At 42.7% G+C, this 18961-nt stretch overlaps 1 protein-coding gene and 1 long non-coding RNA gene across 2 annotated transcripts in view; both read right to left on the bottom strand.

Annotated features, from left to right (window-relative positions):
- Positions 1-13963, bottom strand: part of PPP2R2A (protein phosphatase 2 regulatory subunit Balpha) — a 75016-nt gene extending 61053 nt beyond the window's left edge. The window contains exons 1-2 of the mRNA XM_074939938.1: positions 13839-13963; positions 11095-11172 (exon numbers count right to left, since the gene is read on the bottom strand). Of these exons, the coding sequence (XP_074796039.1) occupies positions 11095-11172; positions 13839-13845 (85 nt within the window). The 5' untranslated portion in view covers positions 13846-13963. The remainder of the gene's footprint in view (positions 1-11094; positions 11173-13838) is intronic.
- LOC141978089 (uncharacterized) lies at positions 3340-7335 on the bottom strand. The gene is made up of 3 exons (XR_012636330.1): positions 7200-7335; positions 4754-4840; positions 3340-3652 (listed from the first exon to the last, which is right to left on the bottom strand). It is a non-coding gene; the product is annotated as an uncharacterized LOC141978089 (long non-coding RNA).
- Positions 13964-18961: the final 4998 nt, after the last annotated feature.

Below are 18961 nucleotides of genomic sequence, written 5' to 3'. Positions count from 1 at the left end.
TTTTTCCATTGCCATGGTGAAAAGCACTGTTGCCATCACTGCTTTGAAGAATCAAAGAATGCTTCCTGGAATACTTTTGACATTTATCAGGGACACACACACACACACAAAAATCGAGCAGGATTTAACCAACATGTAGGAATTCAATGCAAATTTTAAAAGACAAATATGCAATATGAAGTCTTCATTATCTTAATGATCTTGGAATATATGTTGTTTATGCAGATAATTGAACCCAACTACTCAACATCATTAAGTACAAAAGCAGTATTTTCCCAGGGAGTCACTATTTGTTCCCAGAATCAGTAATTCAAAAAAGTCAACTGAAAATGCTAAGAAAAACCATTTTACACAGGATGTGTTTTACATACCTGAAGAACCAACCTTACTTAGAATGCAGCTTTTCCACTCTCTCCCACTGACCCTAAAACTTCTGCCTACAGTTCCCAAATTAGATGCAAGCGCAACTGCCTAGGGGTTTTAACATGCAACCCAAATAGGCTGGTTTGTCTTAAAATGTTGCTATCACTTGTGAATCTCTAAATGCAAAGTACATTTTTATGAAGACTGTGTGCCTAAGGTAATTACTTCTCCTTCGGTGATTAACTGAAGAATGGCGAGTTTGAAGAGAAGAGCTTGCAGCAGTTCCTAGCTCTGCAACTGAATTATGATCCATTTCTGAAAACAGTCATGTGAAGTTTCTGTAATATTATTATAATCTTCAGTAGTACCACCATAGTCCAGGGCCCGACAGCCAGTGTTTGCATTAAACCTTGATTTTTAGGGGAGCATAAACTAACTAACTCTTTCCAGGTCAGATTTTGTTTTGTTTTAAACCAGCATGACATTTTGTTTCAACAAACAGAATCACGTGGCCTTAAATGTGCCCTATGGGGATGTTCTGAAAACACCTAACATATTTCTGGTTGAAAAACAGCCCGAGAATGAAAAACATGGTATTTGCCGTGAAGGATGCTCAATTACGGAACTCCATACTATACCATGTCAGGATACTTCAACGTCTCTCCTCTTCCAGAGCACAAGCAATGTTTTTGATTACACTTTTTCTCCTTATAGGCAATATCGCAGCGAGCAAGTTTTCTTCCTCCACTCTCCTCTAGAGACCTATGAAGTACAATCTCACCAAGCCGGGAGCAGGGCAAAATGGTTCTAACCAGTATGAAAATCCAATCTGATTACTGTATCCTATGTACTGATACACAATCATTGGCACTATAAAAATATGTATGTAAATAAAACGCGTTTGAGCAGCATCATAATGCAGTTGCAACTTCACCTTTTTTGTTGTTTTTAACATTACACGTATAATATCCTGATTTTCAAGACTGAAATCTGCCATATGCCAGTGCAGGCATAATTTTGTTCAAATTTGTTTTAATTCACTCCACCTCTTTTTAAGTTTAAAGAGCTATTGGTGACCACCCTGCTGCTGGCAGCCCTTCACCCTTAGAAGAGACCTTCATGGAGGATAGGCCCATCAATGGCTATTAGCCAAGAGAGTCAGGGATGGAAATAAATATTAAAAAGTTCTTTACAATCCAATAAGGGATGGCTTCCAGATCTTAAGACTTAAACTCTAGCTTGGGGCTTTAAGAACAGTAATTCTTTTAAACCAAAAAAAGGAAGGAAACAGAGTTAAAGATCAGCAGCGATTCAGGATGTTTGGCACTCCTTTTAACTGTTCTCTCAGGCCAATGTTTTAGATTCTGGTCCTTCTGGGATGGCTTAACAAAGTTGATACTGGATAATTTGTCGAGAACAAGCCATCTAGTTCTCACTTTCGATGCAACTTCTAAGAATACAGATGTCCATTTAAAACTAGCTATCAACTGAATGCGCTTTGTTCTTTCGGGGCATTCAGTAAATCAAAATATATTCAACTCTTGTTTAGATTATGATGGTTCCCAAAATATACAAGGCACTTTCCAAAGAGAGGACGACACAGCTGTGACGGGTTCCCTCCAGGATGCCACCTGGAACTGGGGTACCACTGAACCCCCTGACCCACCAGCTGGGGCTCCCTCTCACACTGTACTGCCGTGACAAGCTGCAAAGCCCTCCAGCCTGCACTTTCACCAGCATTCATACAGGTAAGGACACACCCAGCTGCAGTTACAGGCAGGCTATCTGACCAGCCCCTGCAATGAACCAACAATAGAAAGACTACAGCTAAGGCAACTCCCATCTTCCCAGGGACGCACCCCTCGGGAGTATAAACCAGAAATTATACCGTTTTGTGCTGCACAGGGAGCTGTACAGCATAAGCTCATAAAATTAGCCCCTCCCTCAAAGTAGAGAGGAATCTGCAACAGCCTTTGCTCCCCAGTTACGATTCCCACACACTTCACTCCAACTCACTGGTTTAGATAAAGCAAAACTAAGTTTATTAACTACAAAAGACAGATTTTAAGTGGTTATAAGTGATAGCAAACAGATCAAAGCAGACTACCTAGCGTATAAACAAAAAATGCAAACTGAGCTTAATATGGCTTAGATATGAATAGCAAATTCTGATCTTAAGAGATGATACAAGTAGACTGCAGATTCTGAAGGGGCAAGCTGCACTTGCTTTATAGCTTGGAATCCCCGGGTGTTTCATTTACAGGCTAGAAATCCCTTTAGCCTGCGTCCAGCACTTCCCCCAGTTCAGTCTTTGTTCCTCAGGTGTTTCCAGGAGTCTTCTTGGGTGGGGAGTGAAGAACCCCAGATGATATCACTCCCTGCCTTGTATAGCTTTTGCATATAGCGGGAACCCTGTGTTCCCAAAGCTTGGTTCCCAGACCAGACTGTGGAAAAACACTGACATTCCAAGATGGAGTCGAGAGACATGTGGTCTTATCAAATGTCCTTGTAGAGTCATAGCAGCCATTACTTGGACGCGGCCGGTAGCATTTTCAGGAAGGCTCCCCAAGTGGGAGATAAGCTTCTCCTAAGGCCTACTGATTTTTTCTAATGGCCCACTGCCCTGAATAGGCCCTTCCCCACCCACTATCTAGACAGAAAACATCTTGTCTAGTGGGCGTTACCCAGGTGTAGCTGCATTTGAAATACAGATATGTAGTCAATATTCACAACTTCAGAAACAAAAATTATACACGCATACAAAGAGGATAACCATATTGAGCAAATCGTAACTTTTCCAGACACCTCACATGACTTATCTTGCATAAATTACATAAATTATATAAATTATATCACAATCATATCATAATATCACTATGAAGAATAGGGGGTGCAGTGTCACTACAGCCACCATTTTGGAAAGCTTAGAGATGTCTAAAAAGGTGACTCTTGCAAATGGAATGGGTACAATAGGCAAGTATAGTGACCAAGGTGGTGGTAGGAACCCATTTTGTTAGTTAGTTCTATATTTGGTTTAGTTTTTAAATGTCAAACATCCCAGACTGCACCTCTAATGACACCATCATTACTCCCTGACCTGGTCCTTCTCCACAAACTGATGTTCCAAAAACTATTGAAGTAAGCTGCTTTTTCCTTCAAAAAACAAATCCTAATTAAGCGCTCTCTCTCATTCCTTGCTCAGCATCATGATCCCAGCCACTCATTTTGTGCCCCCACTATAACTGCCTGCTGAAAATTTCTCTCTGCTCCTGTGGCACAAGTCCTCAACCTGGATAGAAATAAGAAATTAAAAAAAAAAAAAAAAAAAAATCACTGCTGATATCAGGATGGCAGTTAGGGTAATGACCTTCCTCCCCACTCAACCTGCTTATGCAGCCAGGGCTCAGGCTCTGGGCTCCAGGGAGGAGACTGGAGGGGAGGAGGAGGAGAAGCCAAATACTTCCAGCTGACCCACAGAACAGGATGTGTGACCAATCAGGAGAGAAAATCTACGAAGATATCCTTAGCTGACTCTCCTCCAGCTGGACACAGCAACTCTCATCCACAATCATCAGCAGAGGATGTGATTTCATAGACAGTATAAAAGCAGCAAACAGTAGGCAGAATGGAGTTGAAATACATACAGAAGATGGTTTCAGAGTAGCAGCCGTGTTAGTCTCTATCCGCAAAAAGAAAAGGAGGACTTGTGGCACCTTAGAGACAACCAATTTATTTGAGCATAAGCTTTCGTGAGCTACAGCTCACTTCATCGGATGCATTCAGTGGAAAATATAGTGGGGAAATTTATGTACACAGAGAACATGAAACAAAGGGTGTTACCATACACACTGTAAGGAGAGTGATCAGGTAAGGTGAGCTATTACCAGCAGGAGAGCGGCGGGGGCCGGGGCGGGGGGGGGGGGGGGACTTTTGTAGTTCTCTGTGTGTATAAAATCTCCCCACTGTATTTTCCACTGAATGCATCCGATGAAGTGAGCTGTAGCTCACGAAAGCTTATGCTCAAATAAATTGGTTAGTCTCTAAGGTGCCACAAGTCCTCCTGTTCTTTTTATATAGAGGACAATCACCCTGCTTCCAGCAGACCTCCACCCTTAGCTTCAAATTTTCCTTGTTTTTTGCGATTTGAACTCAGAAGCTTATTTCAATTTTTAAGACTTCAAATATTGCTGAACCAACAGCAGGATCCATAGCTGCTCTGCAATCCCCCCGCCTCTCTTAATTTGACACATGGTAGGAATACAAAAAAGACTCCGACTCAAACAACTATAATTTTTTACAGATTTCTGAACAACACTTGAGAGAGTATTTACACAGTCCAGCTTAGTTCTTTTTGCAAAGCAATAATTAAAAATATATGACAATTTCATACCTAGGGAGAGTTATATCTTGTTTTCTGACATTCTGAGGACTCACATCTCCCACCGACTTCAACTGGAGTTGCAGGTGCTCTGCAATTCTGGGGGATAAAAAATGCCAGGCCAAGGAATGGTTGAAGAGGATTGCAACTTCAAGACTCTTTCCTGCAATCACACTGGGGCAGTTCTTGCAATCCCAAGCAATATTTTTAGGAACGACACTATTACATTTATGTAACACTGTGGGTCAGGGATTGTATCCAACTCCCGGGGGGGGGGGGGGGGGGAGAGAAGAGGTTACAACTCCTCCAAGAACTGGGGGGGGGGGGGGGGGGGGGGTGATTAAGGTGAATCACTTAGGTTGTCAACACCTCCAGAGAAATACCACCCCACAGGGTGGCTTGCATACACTGCTTCGAATTGGGTTTTCCAGAGACCAACAGATAAAGAAAAGGATTTAAAAAGGTTGTGTTTAAACTGACTCAGGGCCTTCTTACTGACCTAGCAACCAAACAAGACCTTCTGTCCACAGGGAGCCTCAACCCTTGCTGAAGGGTTGGACAGACTTTGGTCTTCTAAGGTCCCGTAAGACTGACAGGTGACTCCTGATAGGATTTGTGTGTGTGTTTAAATGTGTTTAATGTTGCTGTTATATTTTTTCTGTAATGCTTTTATCTTAAGAATAAATATGCCTGCTTAGAAAGAGTGGTGTAGTAACCTGTAACTACTGGAAATACACTGTTCCTAGCCCTCAGAAAAAAGCAAAGCTGAGGCATCGGCCTTCAAGCAGACAAGTTTGCCGGAGATATCATAGCGTAAGGCAAGGGGCAGTGCAGCGTTAAAACCCCTGGTCGGAAGGGAGTGGGACCAGCGTCCCTGCCAAGAGACAGGTGATGGCTGGACACCAAAGACCTGATGGGGCATTCCTGGAGTGCGTGCCATAGTGGGGGAAATACAGGTGCAGTTACCCTGGAACTGAGATACATACCATGCGTAGAATTACTATTAAATAAAAAGGACACCCATATTAGGTCTACACTAGGGATTTTTAGAAAAATAATTCCTACCAGTGCTGAACCAGGGGTAGCACGAGTAAGAGCAAGGCTCCAGCAGCTCCCGGGTTCTTTTAACACTCATGTTTCAACCTTCCGAGAAGATTTAACTTCAGAAGCCAGTGGCGGAGCCTAGTCTACACCAGTATTCTGATTCAGCTGAACCAGTAAAGCCAATGGGTTCCCTCCACCCCAAACCCACTGTGGACAGGGTCTCAGAGTTGAGGGCAGATCATTCACAGGACTTGGGAACCTACAATGTGAATACAAATGTAAAGGAGAAGGGAAAATCCCATGGCCATGCATGCAAATGGACCAGCAGATTCAGAAAGCAAACTAGTACAATCTAGCAAATTAAGAAACAGACGATGCAATGGAAAGAACTATGACAACATGATTTGTAGCTATAGTAAGTCTACCAATATTGTTATTTTGAGCCAAAGTTTCATTTTATAATGCGTCTGCTGTAATTCACTCTGTAGGCTACAACTTGCCAGCATCCAATCAAAGAGCTCTTTTGCACAATTTTAAGGTTTTTTTTTAAAATCTCAACGATCTGATTCTGCATCACTCGTCCACCCAAAATTGCCTAAGTCTGCAGAAATTCTCGATGACAAAAAATAGAGGATCAGGTCCTCAGTATATATTTAAAAACAAACTAACAAACCAAACCAAAACAAAACACAACCCCACACAGGACGTTTCAACAAGTTTTTTAAAGAAAATCATATAAGAACATACATAAGAACAGCCATACTGGGTCAGACCAAAGGTCCATGTAGCCCAGTATCCTGTCTTCCGACAGTGGCCAATTCCAGGTGCCCTAAAGGGAATGAGCAGAACAGGTAATTATCGAGTGATCCATCCCGTTGCTCATTCCCAGCTTCTGGCTCTGGATTTTCATGTTCCTTGCAGAACACAGAAATGTTTGCTTAGGCATTTAATAAAAAATTATTTTTAGAAAGAGAAAACGTCTATTTTTCTCCTACATAGTGTGGTTTCTGATGGAATTCATACACTGTGGTAATCGGTTCACTTACAGTGTAAAATTAACATACACACAGCAATCACCACAAGGTTCATACTGTGGCTCAATGCATTACAGAACCCACATTATTGTGGATCATTTTCAAAATGCTCCTTTAAAGCCTCCCTAATTCAAATAACTCCTCACTGAGCCCCTTTAGCAGCCCTGGTATCTGGCTGCTCAAAAGCAACAGCCAGCCAATCCACCTCAACGATCCACCCCTGTGGAAACTTCTCCCCCTTAGCTTCACAAATGTTACGCAGAGCAGAGCAGACTGCTATGACCCTGGGAACATTTTCGGCATTGAGGTCTACCCTGCCAAAAAGGCAGCACCAGCGATGCTTTAAGCAGCCAAAGGCACATTCAATAGGCATTCTGTACCTGCTGAACTTGTTGAACAGCTCCTTGCTGCGGTCAAGGTTTCCGGTGTAAGGCTTCATGAGCCACAGGAGGAAGGGGCAGGCTGGGTGTCCAAGAATCACTATCAGCATTTCCACATTCCCAATTGGAATCTTCTGGTCTGGAAAGAAAGTCCCTGCTTGCAGCTTTCTGTACAGGCCAGTGTTCCTGAAGATGCGTGCATCATGCACCTTCCCTGACCACCCTGCAATAACGTTGGTGAAATGACCCCCGTGATCCACAAGTGCTTCCAATACCATAGAGAAGTAGCCCTTTCTGTTGATGTACTCTGTTGCAAGGTGGCCTGGGGCCAAAATGGGGATGTGTGCGCCATCTATTGCCTTGCCTCAGTTAGGGAATCCCATTGCCACAAAGTCATCCATTATTAAACACACATTGCCAAGAGTCACAGTCCTTTGTATCAGGAGGTGATTAACTGCCCTGCACGTCTGCATCACCATAACCCCCACAGTGAACTTCCCCACTCCAAACTGATTTGCGATCGATTGGTAACAGTCAGGAGTCGCCAGCTTCCACACAACGATTGCCACTCATTTCTCCACCATTAAGGCAGCTCTCATTTTGTTGTTCTTGCACCAGAGGACACGGATGCACGCCGCACCGACTTTCAGGAACGTGGCTTTGCGCATCCGAAAGTTCTGCGGCCACCGCTCATCATCCCATACCTGCAAACACTTGGCGTTTGTTTCTCAGACCCAGAACCGACGGTCCATAATGTGAAGCCGCTCCATGAATGCCAAAAGCATGGTGTCATCATCAGATTAGCAGCTCATGAAATATCACCCTATTTCTAACTCCTTTGAAAGGGAAAAATAAAAGATAAAAACCTAACATAAAAGAGTTCATGTTTCAACTCCCAAAACCAGTGAAAGTTGACTTAAGATTGCCAATCTACTGCAGCAAAAAGGAGTACTTGTGGCACCTTAGAGACTAACCAATTTATTTGAGCATAAGCTCTCACGAAAGCTTATGCTCAAATAAATTGGTTCGTCTCTAAGGTGCCACAAGTCCTCCTTTTCTTTTTGCGAATACAGACTAACACGGCTGCTACTCCGAAATCTACTTTAGGTCTCTTAACATTCACAGTTTGTATGTTTTGCTGAGGCAACATTTGGGTCAAATTTGGCCCAATGTTTACGGTAGACTTTTGTTCAGGCAGCTCTTACAAAACTTAAGACAAATGTAAGGTGTTTTCATTATCTGTTTTTAAAATTCAAATTTTGTGTGTTTTTAAACACACACACTCCCTGTTCCCCTACACTTACGCCTGTTCTACACACACAATGTTGTGCAGATCAAACTAAATGTGTTACTTTATACAGATTTAGTACCGATATAACTAAGAGTATGATTTTGTATGGATTTAGTTAAACTGATGCAATTTTTAATGCGGACATTTGTACTGATTTAGCTTATGCACAGGTGCAAGGTAAACCAAGATAAGCCAGCACTGATTTAAGCTAAGTGGGCGCAACTTGGGCATACACAAGCGCTAAGTGTTCACAGTGTAAACATTATAAGGTGCATTAATACAAAAGAACCAAGACAGTGAAACTTACTAACATTCCCCTAGAAACAAAAGTGAAATTACTCTATTTTAACCTTCTATGCGGAAAGAAATAAACTGCATAACAAAGTGAAAAGTAAATTAGAGTTTTAAAATTGTTGCAGTTTTAACAAACCAAGCTAGTAGTATTACAAGTAATTTGCTTTTAAATTGTGTATATTCAATGCAGTTGTCTTTTTAACATCACTTCTTAAAACAAAAAACCATACACACTAGTTGCAACCTTACAATAACCAGCATTTTTCCTCCATAATCACAGGTCATGCTTGTGAGGAGGCAATACACGCAAATTTAAAAGACCACCACCCTCTCAAGGCTCAGACAGCAACATTCTTGTAAGCTTTCAATATACTGCCTGCTTACACAGAAGAAGCAGAAAGGCAGACAGAGAAAAAAGTTATCAGCCTGGACTTAAAGCCATAGCATACTTATTCCGGTGCAATTTAGGAAGACACTACACACAGCAGAAACATGTAAAACTATAGTCCCAAGTTCACAAGGAGGATTATTAAAGGTGTGTTTCCTCAGTACACAGCTAGTAATATAACGAATGCAAGGAAATAAACGTAAGAAATGAAATTAACCAGTATTTAAACTATTCGAACAATATTTCAAGGATAAGGGATCTATCTCAAGTATAGCGCTACCTTTAAATACTTGGGTAGGAGCTCAAGTTACAGTTTGATTAGATGGGCAGACATCTTTCAATTGTTCTGAAAGAGTTTTCAGCATGCCATGTGGGAGTCAGCCATATGGGTAAAAGAATTCCAACTCAACAAAATCCATTATGGTCAGATACTCCCACGTAAATTTTCCTAGGGACCTTACTTAAGCAGCCATCCCAGTGCACAAGAAAATCCCAGGCCCTACGTAGAAGCCTTGTAATATGCACGGTTTTTTTTTTTTTTTTTTTAAATAAAAGCACCACACACCTTTACGAGATCATGATATAGCTGACTATGAAGTCATTATAATCTTCTTTGTCTCTCTAGGGACAGCTTGCACAATGAGCAGCTTATACCTTTTGTACAGTTATAAATGGATATTTATACAAAAAATTGTTAAAAGCAACACCGAGCGTCAGGCTGAAATTCAAGCTAGTTAATGTACTCTTGGTCTTTAACTCGACCCATTGTGACTAGCTATTCCAGCTGTCAGGAAGTGAGAGACGGGTAAATCATCTTTCATACTAAGTGTGTAGGAGCTATAATATTTAAGAACAAACAGCGGAGTTAAGAACTGAGACTGGCTCTTGGATTTCCAGATCCATTTCATCACAGATATATTAAAAAAAAGAAAAAAAAAAAGAACGGAGGCGGACGGGGGTGAGAGGGAAAGAGGACACCAATCACCACAACCCGTGAGTATTATTTAATGGAACAGATGTATGAACGTCAAAGGAACAGCTCTAATGTTTTTGTGTCTTAGCTCATAGGCTCCATCTATCAGTGGAGAAATAGGCAGAGTCAAGATTTCCTCAATTGTTTGCATTTAATTCAAAAGCCAGGTAGCTACAGAATGTCAATGAACAATGAAATTCACAGGAATTGAAGTCTGGTAGGAAAAAACTGAACAACAGTTACATAAATTAACAACATTCAACCTTTAAAATGTACTTGCTCAACAATTTAAAATGTATCCATCTTGCAAAAAAAATATATTCGTTTTTGACATTTGCTTCAACCTACTTGCTTCCAAAAAAACCTATCTTTCAGTTGGTAAGCATCAGACAAAATCTTTGAAGGGCATCATTTCCACAGGTTGCAAGTCATGAATTAAAAGCGAAACACTTGTGTCACTACAGTAGTAGCAGTTCCAGAATTTAAATCCGACCATGTCAAAAGTAAAAAAGAATGGAAATGAAACAAGTTACTACTTTCTTAAATACAACATAAATGTTTCTCTCGTTTGCCTGCAAGTTAGCGAGTACAGGACGTGTAAAATGCTGATGGGGAAAACAGACAAATTAGTAGTTCTGTCTCAACTGAGACTATTTGTCATGTGACATATTTTGGAAAACAAGTTAACTCCTGTCGCAATCATCGGGCCAAATTCATCTCTGACACAAGCAGCAGGAGGCCCATGGATGTCAGTTGAATTGCACCCACTTATACCACATATAAGTTTCATCCCAGGATATAGAGGGATGCCTGGATGTTTCCACTTGCTTTCCTATTTTAATACAATTATGCATAATATAACCCAATTCTGAAGGAGAAACTTCAGCAACACCCTTGCTACGTTTCATCAGCAATCGGATTAATTCACTGTAATAAAGTTTGTTCTTACCTTCTGCTACATCATCATCTACAGCCCCCTTCACCTGAGAAAAACACCACTGAATGTCATTCCCTCCTCCTCCAGCTCCTAGAACAAAAAACAAAAACAAAACAAAAAAATAAAACAGATCCTCATTAAATCAGTCTGAGTTTTGTGTTTACTCCGGTAAACACAGAGGCAGTATCCACTGCTGGCAAGTGACATAATTTAGACAGTACTGTACACACCTACAAAAAACAACGTTTCCTATGCAAATGTAGAGATTCCAAAAGTTGACTACAAACTGCCCCCGCTCCCCCAATCCTGATATTGCTTTTGTCAGTGACTTGCCTAATATTCGAAGCTGCATCTGTCAAAAGTAGCAGCAGGGACAATAAAAGTTGCTGTCTACAATTCTTGAAAACTCACAAAACTATCAAAACAAGCTCAGCTAGTGTTAATAAACTATGCCATGTTAAAACAAGCTCCAGTCGGTAAATGTCACAACACTTTTTAAATTTAAGAACTTCAGAGCCCTCTAAAAAACAGAGCACTTTACTTACAAGTGACTTAAATTTCTAAGTAAATATTAGATGCCAGAATGGCCCCTACAAGTTTTCCAAATATGTCAAATCATTAAATGTTTGCACTTTATAAAAAAGAAAAAAAATTTCTTTTGCAAAATACAGTACATTAAAGCACCTAAGTACTTCAGGCTAGAGAAAACAAGTTTATAATCCTCCCCCTCCTTCGCCATAAAAGTACCAAAAGAAATCGTCAGGCTTAGGTTTTTTAAAAAGCAACAAATCGGCCTGAAGTTAACAGCAAGTATAACTACCAGAGAAAATGGATCGAAGAGAAAACTTCAGGAACATTACCGCCTCGGCGGAAGGTAGTGATTCATTTGAACCTTGCCACCAAAATGCCAAAAAAACACCACCCATTTATTTTGCATTTCATTCTTAACAAATCACTGGGCTGGGTCCAGACAGGAAGAGAGATGGAAACAAGTTTGCTCTGTCTGCAGGAGGCTATCAAAATGGAAATTCCTTCTCAACCCACAACAACCAAAAACGACTACACAACAGATGTAGCTTGCAAAGCGTGAATGTGATGCAACATTCCGGGGAAGAGGGGGCATGCAGGAAGGATCCCTCCCTCCCCAAATTGAGGAACAAATTAAATTAAAGTCAAGTCAGGAGCAGTCTCTCTCCATGAAAGATCAAGAGGCTGCCTGAGCACCGGGGAGTGTGTGTGTGTTGGGGGGAGGAGTGAGAGTCTGAAAGTCTGAAAAGGATTAGCCTGTGGTCTGTATCTGGAGTTTCTTACAAAGTCCGGGAACTAGGGGAGACAACCTGAACTAGAATCAGTCAAGGTGATGGGGGAAATCTTATCAGGATGTCCATCTATTCTAGACAATATGAATTGCAATATTTGTTCTGGATACATGTACTGGAAAAGTATCCCACCCACAGCATCTTTCCCAGCTACCCACAACCCTATCCACCCAATTTCTTGTCCTCCCCCGACTTCTGCTATTTTCTATTTAACTCTTACTTTTAACACCTTGGAAGCATTTTGAGAATGACTGTTTGCAAGAAAAAACAATATACCGTATGCAGTAAACTGTATTTTAATTTTCATACAACTTGCTACATTCAAGGCCTTGTTTCCGTTGGTTAAGAAGGAAAGGAAAGAGAAGGGTGGAGTGGGACAGCCTGGTATGTGTGTGGGAAGCAAGGTGCAAACCTAAATACCACCTCTCATGCTGCTCTACATAATGCAAGGCACTGACGCAAAGGAGGGGAAATTAACATGTCACCAGAAGAAAAAAAAAACCAAGAGGAAAAGTAAGAGGAAGAGGCATCCTGTGCATTTGGATCAATTTTTCATCTCACAAATCGCACTTTAGGATGCAAGATAAGCAATCTGCAAAATGGAGAATGAACATAAATCTCCAGAAGAAAGAAAATAAGAAATAAAAACACCATACATTATTGCACACCCTCAGAGATACCTGAATTTTCTAACCAACTACAACGGTCTTCCCAATTTCACCTGTATCTGCAGATATTTACACAACTACACCCTGCAGGAGGGTGCAGCTGCACTCTAATTACAATCACATCTGCACCCTACAGCCACCCTCCTGTGCACATCTGCACCCCTACAAACTGCACTTCAATCACGCAACACCCTTGCAAAAACCAAAAAGTCTAGGGAAAAAATACAAACCAAAACACACACACACAAACACCCCCGCCACTTGGAAATCTCCTAACATGCTCAACTTCAGAAATACAGGGCTTCTTCCAAACCCAGCCACCACCACCACCACCCTCGTGAAACACAAATGTTTTGCAAGCAGGGAAGCAAAAGAGGGGAATGAACACAGATTTCTAGAAGGAAAAAATATATATTAAAAGGGGGGTGGGGAATGCAAATTGCATTTCAGGATTGAAGGTTTTAGGAATGCAAATTAAAAAAAAAAAAAAAGAGAGAGAAAGAGAAACCGAGCCCACATTTTCAGAGGAAGGAATAAAAAAAAAAAAAAGAGAGAGAGAGAAAGCGGGGGAATGAGAAAGAGGAAAAGAAGGAGAGACAGCGAGCAAGTATGCAACCTCCCACAGAACAGGCAACAGCTCAGGTTTGCAGGCTGCTTTCCAGGCCATTTTAGTGGCCTCACCTGCCCCGACACACACTCCCCCCGCCCCCTGGGCTCGATGGGCAGCGGGGGCCGGCCCCCGGGAAGGAGGGGGCGCTCTCCCCCTTACCTGCCATGTTGGGCTCCCAATAGCGGCCGGGTCAGGGAGAGCGGCCTCTCCGCTCTCGGAACGGGTCCCTGTGCCGGGCGGATGGCGAGCGTGGAGGGAGGATGGCGGCAGATTGTACCGGGGGGGGGGGGGGGCGCGGTGCGAAGCCGGCTCCGTTCGGCTTCCCCCGCTCTTCCGAGTCGGTCTTTCCTGCTCCCTCGTCCGCCCCCCCCCCCTCACCCGTCCGTGCCAAGGTTCCACTTTCAAAATGGCGCCGGCGGAGCTGGGGGTGACGTCACCCGGGAGGGGAGGACAAGGGGCGGGGTGAGAACTCCATGAAGAACGGGGGGGAGCGGGGAAGGAGGTTGGTTCGGTTGCGTCCGCCCCTTTTGCACTCTCTGGTGTCTCTCCGCTAGCGAGACTGCCCAGCCCCTGCCCGCTGCCCCCACACATCTCCCCTGCCCCTGCCAGCTGCTAACCAGCCCAGCTGTGCCCTCCCATCCACCCAGCTTCCCCCCCGTACCCTCACATATCCCCACCACCTGCCAGCTGCACCCCAGCTTCCCCCCGCGCCCACACATATCCCCACCACCTGCACCCCAGCCAGTGTTCACTGCACCCCAGCTTCCCCCTGCACCCACACATATCCCTGCCAGCTGCACCCTAGCCATCCCAACCCACTGTGTTTACTGCCCTGCCCAGCTCCTACCAGTAAGCCATGCCCATTCTCTCTATACACTGAGCCTGCACATCTGCCCAGCCCCCACCAGCTGCACATCTGCCAACCTCTCTGCGCATTGGGACCACTGCACCCACACTTCTCTCCCGCACCTGACAAAAGCATTCACTTCTCCTACACACCTGGCCTACCTGAAACAGCTATGTTCCCCAACAGGCCAGCCCTGCTTAATGCTGGGCCCACTGCACTTTCACCTCTGGCCAAGCTCTGCACCTATTCCTCTGCCCTGTCTGCACCTGCTGTGTTCACACCTCTGGCTAGCACATGCCATCTGTGCCACTGCACCCATAACACAACCTGCTGGATAAATGGTTCTGGTTTGGGCCCCCACAGATTCATGTCACAAATTGACATGGCACTTTGAAGAATTAGCCACGTTCCAATCCCCCAAAGGACCTGGTTACAAATCATCTTGGGGAGGCTGTGTGTTTTATTTCTGAAGTTAGATTTATCACATTGAAAAGGTACGTCTGCGTCAGATCAAGCTGCCTTCTCGGGGCACCTATTATTTCTGACCTGTGCTATTTTTCAGCCCCATTCCTTATTTCAACCATGCATTGAGTCTTCCCTGTTCCTTTTCACACTCTTGCTGTCCTCCGATGACATTCCTCATTAGACGTATGCAGCATTTCCTCTGTTCTGGCCACAGACCCTGTTTGAGTGCACATTTCCCCCCCTTGGATGGTTTCCACAATGTCCTTTGCCTTTTAGTTCATATTTTACTTGATAATCCTTCTCCATTCTCATTGCTATTACCTGCATATACCCAGCCATGCTCCTGAGCCATTTTTAGCCTACATCTACCTTCATCCTGACAGCCTGTAAGATCTACAAAGAAAGACTTCCAGCCGAGACCAGCCTGGCACAGCTCCTGCTGGCTTGAAAAGGACGAAGGCTCCCTTTTAGCTCGCTAGGTGCCAGCTCAAGTCTTCAGCTGCAATTAACATGTAGCACTCAGATAAATGACTCCATCCAATCCAGTTAGGACCTTGCAGAATTCATCAGGTTTGCTTTAGAGAGATTTGTGTAAATGTTTCCTTTGCTTTCAGTCAGTGTGGAGTTCACGTACCTCAACTTTCACTTTGAAATTCCCATTTGAACAGGTCTAAAAATTCAATGATTTTACAAGGATTTAAATGGGAAACCACAAATCAGCCCCAGATAAGAAAGTGGGCTGGAATTCAGGAGCTCTTATTGTATTCCCAGCTCTACCAGAGACTCGCTGTGTGAGTTGCAAGTTGCTTAAGGGTTAGGGTTGCTTAAGACAAAATTTTCATTGATTTGGTGTTTCTGGCTTGAAATATCTAGGGCCTGATTTTGTTCATGGAGATCCCACACAATTCTCACATATAACCAGAAGGTTGTGTCCTTCATAGCTTCTGTAGGCCAAGCTCACCGCACTCACCAAGGGCTCCTTGCATTCCTCCATTCCACCTGTGGGCAATCCTCCAATCTTCTATTTCAGGGACTCTTTGCAACTCCCCAAATCCTCTCCCTCATGCCTGGGACTGTGCGCCCCTTATACCAGGGCCTCTGTGTGTGGGCCCCCCCCCCATTCCAGGGTCCCATAGTCTCCTCCCCTCGTGCCAGCAGCTCTGTATACACCCTTATTCCCTCTTCCCCCATAAGCCTCTCCATTCTTCCTTCTCCCCCACTCTTAATTCCCCTTATGCCCTCCAGTCTCTGAAAAATCAGGCCTCAAGATGTCTCATATTAGTCACCCAGAAACTGAGCTGCCAAAAATCACAGGCCATTTCTGAAAATTTAAGCCTTGGTCGCTGAGCCTCCATGAGATTATAAAATACTTGTCTACCTCACAGGGTTCCTAAAAGGATAGATTCATATTCTGATTGCATGGTACTGGGGGCTGCATTCAACCCTATAAATAAATCAAATAACTAAAATTTTTCACTCACGGCTGGTTCCAGATTCACTTGAAAGTGGAGATAGCACAAAGTTTAGCTCCCTAGCCACACTTCTGCTACATTTGGGAGTGTTTGGATACAGATCTTTTGTTTGGTCCCTTACAGAATTTAGAGCAAGTCACAAAGCCCAGAGCCAAACTTGCCCAAAGTCTGAGGATGGTCATTACCCAGTGGTGTTTGTTTGACTCACTATAGCGTTCAGGGCCAGCCGGAAAAACAAGGTCCAAAAACTTTCCCAAACCTCAGGGGCGTTCTGACCATCTCTACTCACTAGGTCTATAAACCTTTGGGCAAACCTGGACTGAGTATCAAAATTTGCCATGAAACCTGGTCAGTTGTTTCAGGATTCCTTGATAGCAATGCTGCATAAGCTCTGAGCAAAAATATCTGGCCACCCCTTAGCAAGCAAGTCTGCCTTGCATTATGGGCTTCAGGTCATTCATTGATTCCGATGGAGTTACTCCAGAAATGGATTTAGCCCATAGTTTACAGCACACATTAGTTCAAAAACTTCTTCAGAGACATTGTTTCAGAAACACCCGTTAGCTCTGTAATGTAATAGAGATTCCTTAATTCACTCTATAATTAGCGCAAACTCAAGTCAGTCTCCTTCCTACCCTTTAGCAAACATTGAATATCATGATGCCAAAGTATTATAATACCACATAATACAAAGACCACTGGTTTTTTTTTCTTTCATACAAACTCAACTACAGACTATAATAGTGAAGTGTTAGAATAATATAAACAAATAATAGCTCGCCTTTCCTGATCGCTGTTGTTACAGTCTGTATGCTAACACCCATTGTTTCATGTTCTCTGTGTATATAAAATCTCCCCACTTTATTTTCCACTGCATGCAGCCGATGAACTGAGCTATAGCTCACGAAAGCTTACGCTCAAATAAATTGGTTAGTCTCTAAGGTGCCACAAGTACTCCTTTTCTTTTCGCGGATACAGACTAACACGGCTGCTACTCTGAAACTTATAAATAACATTACAGTTGTGATCACAAGTGAAACATCTTGGGATGCATGAGGTTTGCTTGTGTGTATGTTCACTCACTTATTAATTCATGGCATCCGGTCATTTACACCGGTTTAGTGATTAGTGCAAATGAGCAATGTTTACCTTATGGCCCTGGTTCAGCTAAATTCTTAAGCGAATGCTTATTTCCCATTGACTTTAATGGGATTTAAACATGTGCATAATAGCTTTGCTGAATCAGGGCCTTTAACAGCAATATGCTACATTTATACAATACTCTTCACAAGAAGTCCCCGTGTGATTTACATAGCACAAAATATTCTTCAACACACGCCCTGTTCAATTGTGGTTTAAAAATTGATTCATGTTTGCACATATGAAAAGGTAATACAAACTCCACATGCACATTGCATAAGTTAGACTCAGGTAAAGTCCAGAGTGACAACTAACTTAAAATTATATTTAGTACAATCAACAGATATTAATCTTAAGAAAACCAAGAAACATACGATAAGAAGTCTGTCATGGACACCTATAGGACTTCACTGTTTTCATTTTTGTTTTTGTTTATTATTTGTATTGTGGTAAAAATGCCTATCATGGCCCAGGACCACATTGTGCGAGGTGCTGTACAAACACTAACTGAAAGGTCGTCCTTGCCCTAAAAAGCTTACAATCAAAGGTCATTAGGCAGCACATAATGGCCATGCAGAATTTCACAGCAGCTGCAAGTTTAGAACCCATAACCTTGTGTTTCAAAACCATATCCTTGCCACTTAACTAAAGGAGAATCGACATTAGCTGAGAACAATATAGGGACTGAGACACATAGCAAAGCAGTTCTGATCCAGCTTATTAGAGGGCAGTGGTAAAAACACATACACAAATCAGTTAACGCAAATCAAGTGAAATCTGACGGGTAACTAATGAAAATACATCAACACTAAGGCAATGATCAAACAGTCTAGACACAGAAAGAACTCTAACAGCCGCATACTCAGCGTCTGCCGCAGTTTCTTAATAATATGATCAGTTAGACAAGAGGATAATGAATTATAACAACCAATTCCAGAAATAACAAAGGCATTAATTATAATGGAACACAGAAGTTAGTGATAGAACCGACCTATTAGGTCACATCTAGTCTATCCGGCATCAGTGCAGAATGGTTTCCTACAGCATATTCTCCTGCATTTCATCCAGTCTAGTTTTAATACATTTCAAACACAGAGGCTTCCATCACTGTCTTCGGGAAATCACTGCAGAGGCTAAAAGATTGTTAATATTTGGCAAAGTTTCCCAGTTAGGGTGACCAGACAGCAAGTGTGAAAAATCGGGATGGGGGGAAGGGAGGGAAATAGGAGCCTATATAAGAAAAAGACCCAAAAATCGGGACTGTCCCTATAAAATCGGGACATCTGGTCACCCTATTCCCAATAGCTTAAATTCTCCAATTCTTAATTTCATATCAATGTTCCTAGCTATACAGCCAT

The sequence above is a fragment of the Natator depressus genome, chromosome 26 (assembly GCF_965152275.1).
Source record: "Natator depressus isolate rNatDep1 chromosome 26, rNatDep2.hap1, whole genome shotgun sequence".
NCBI classification, from domain to species: domain Eukaryota; kingdom Metazoa; phylum Chordata; order Testudines; family Cheloniidae; genus Natator; species Natator depressus.
This window is presented reverse-complemented; position numbering and strand designations above follow the sequence as displayed.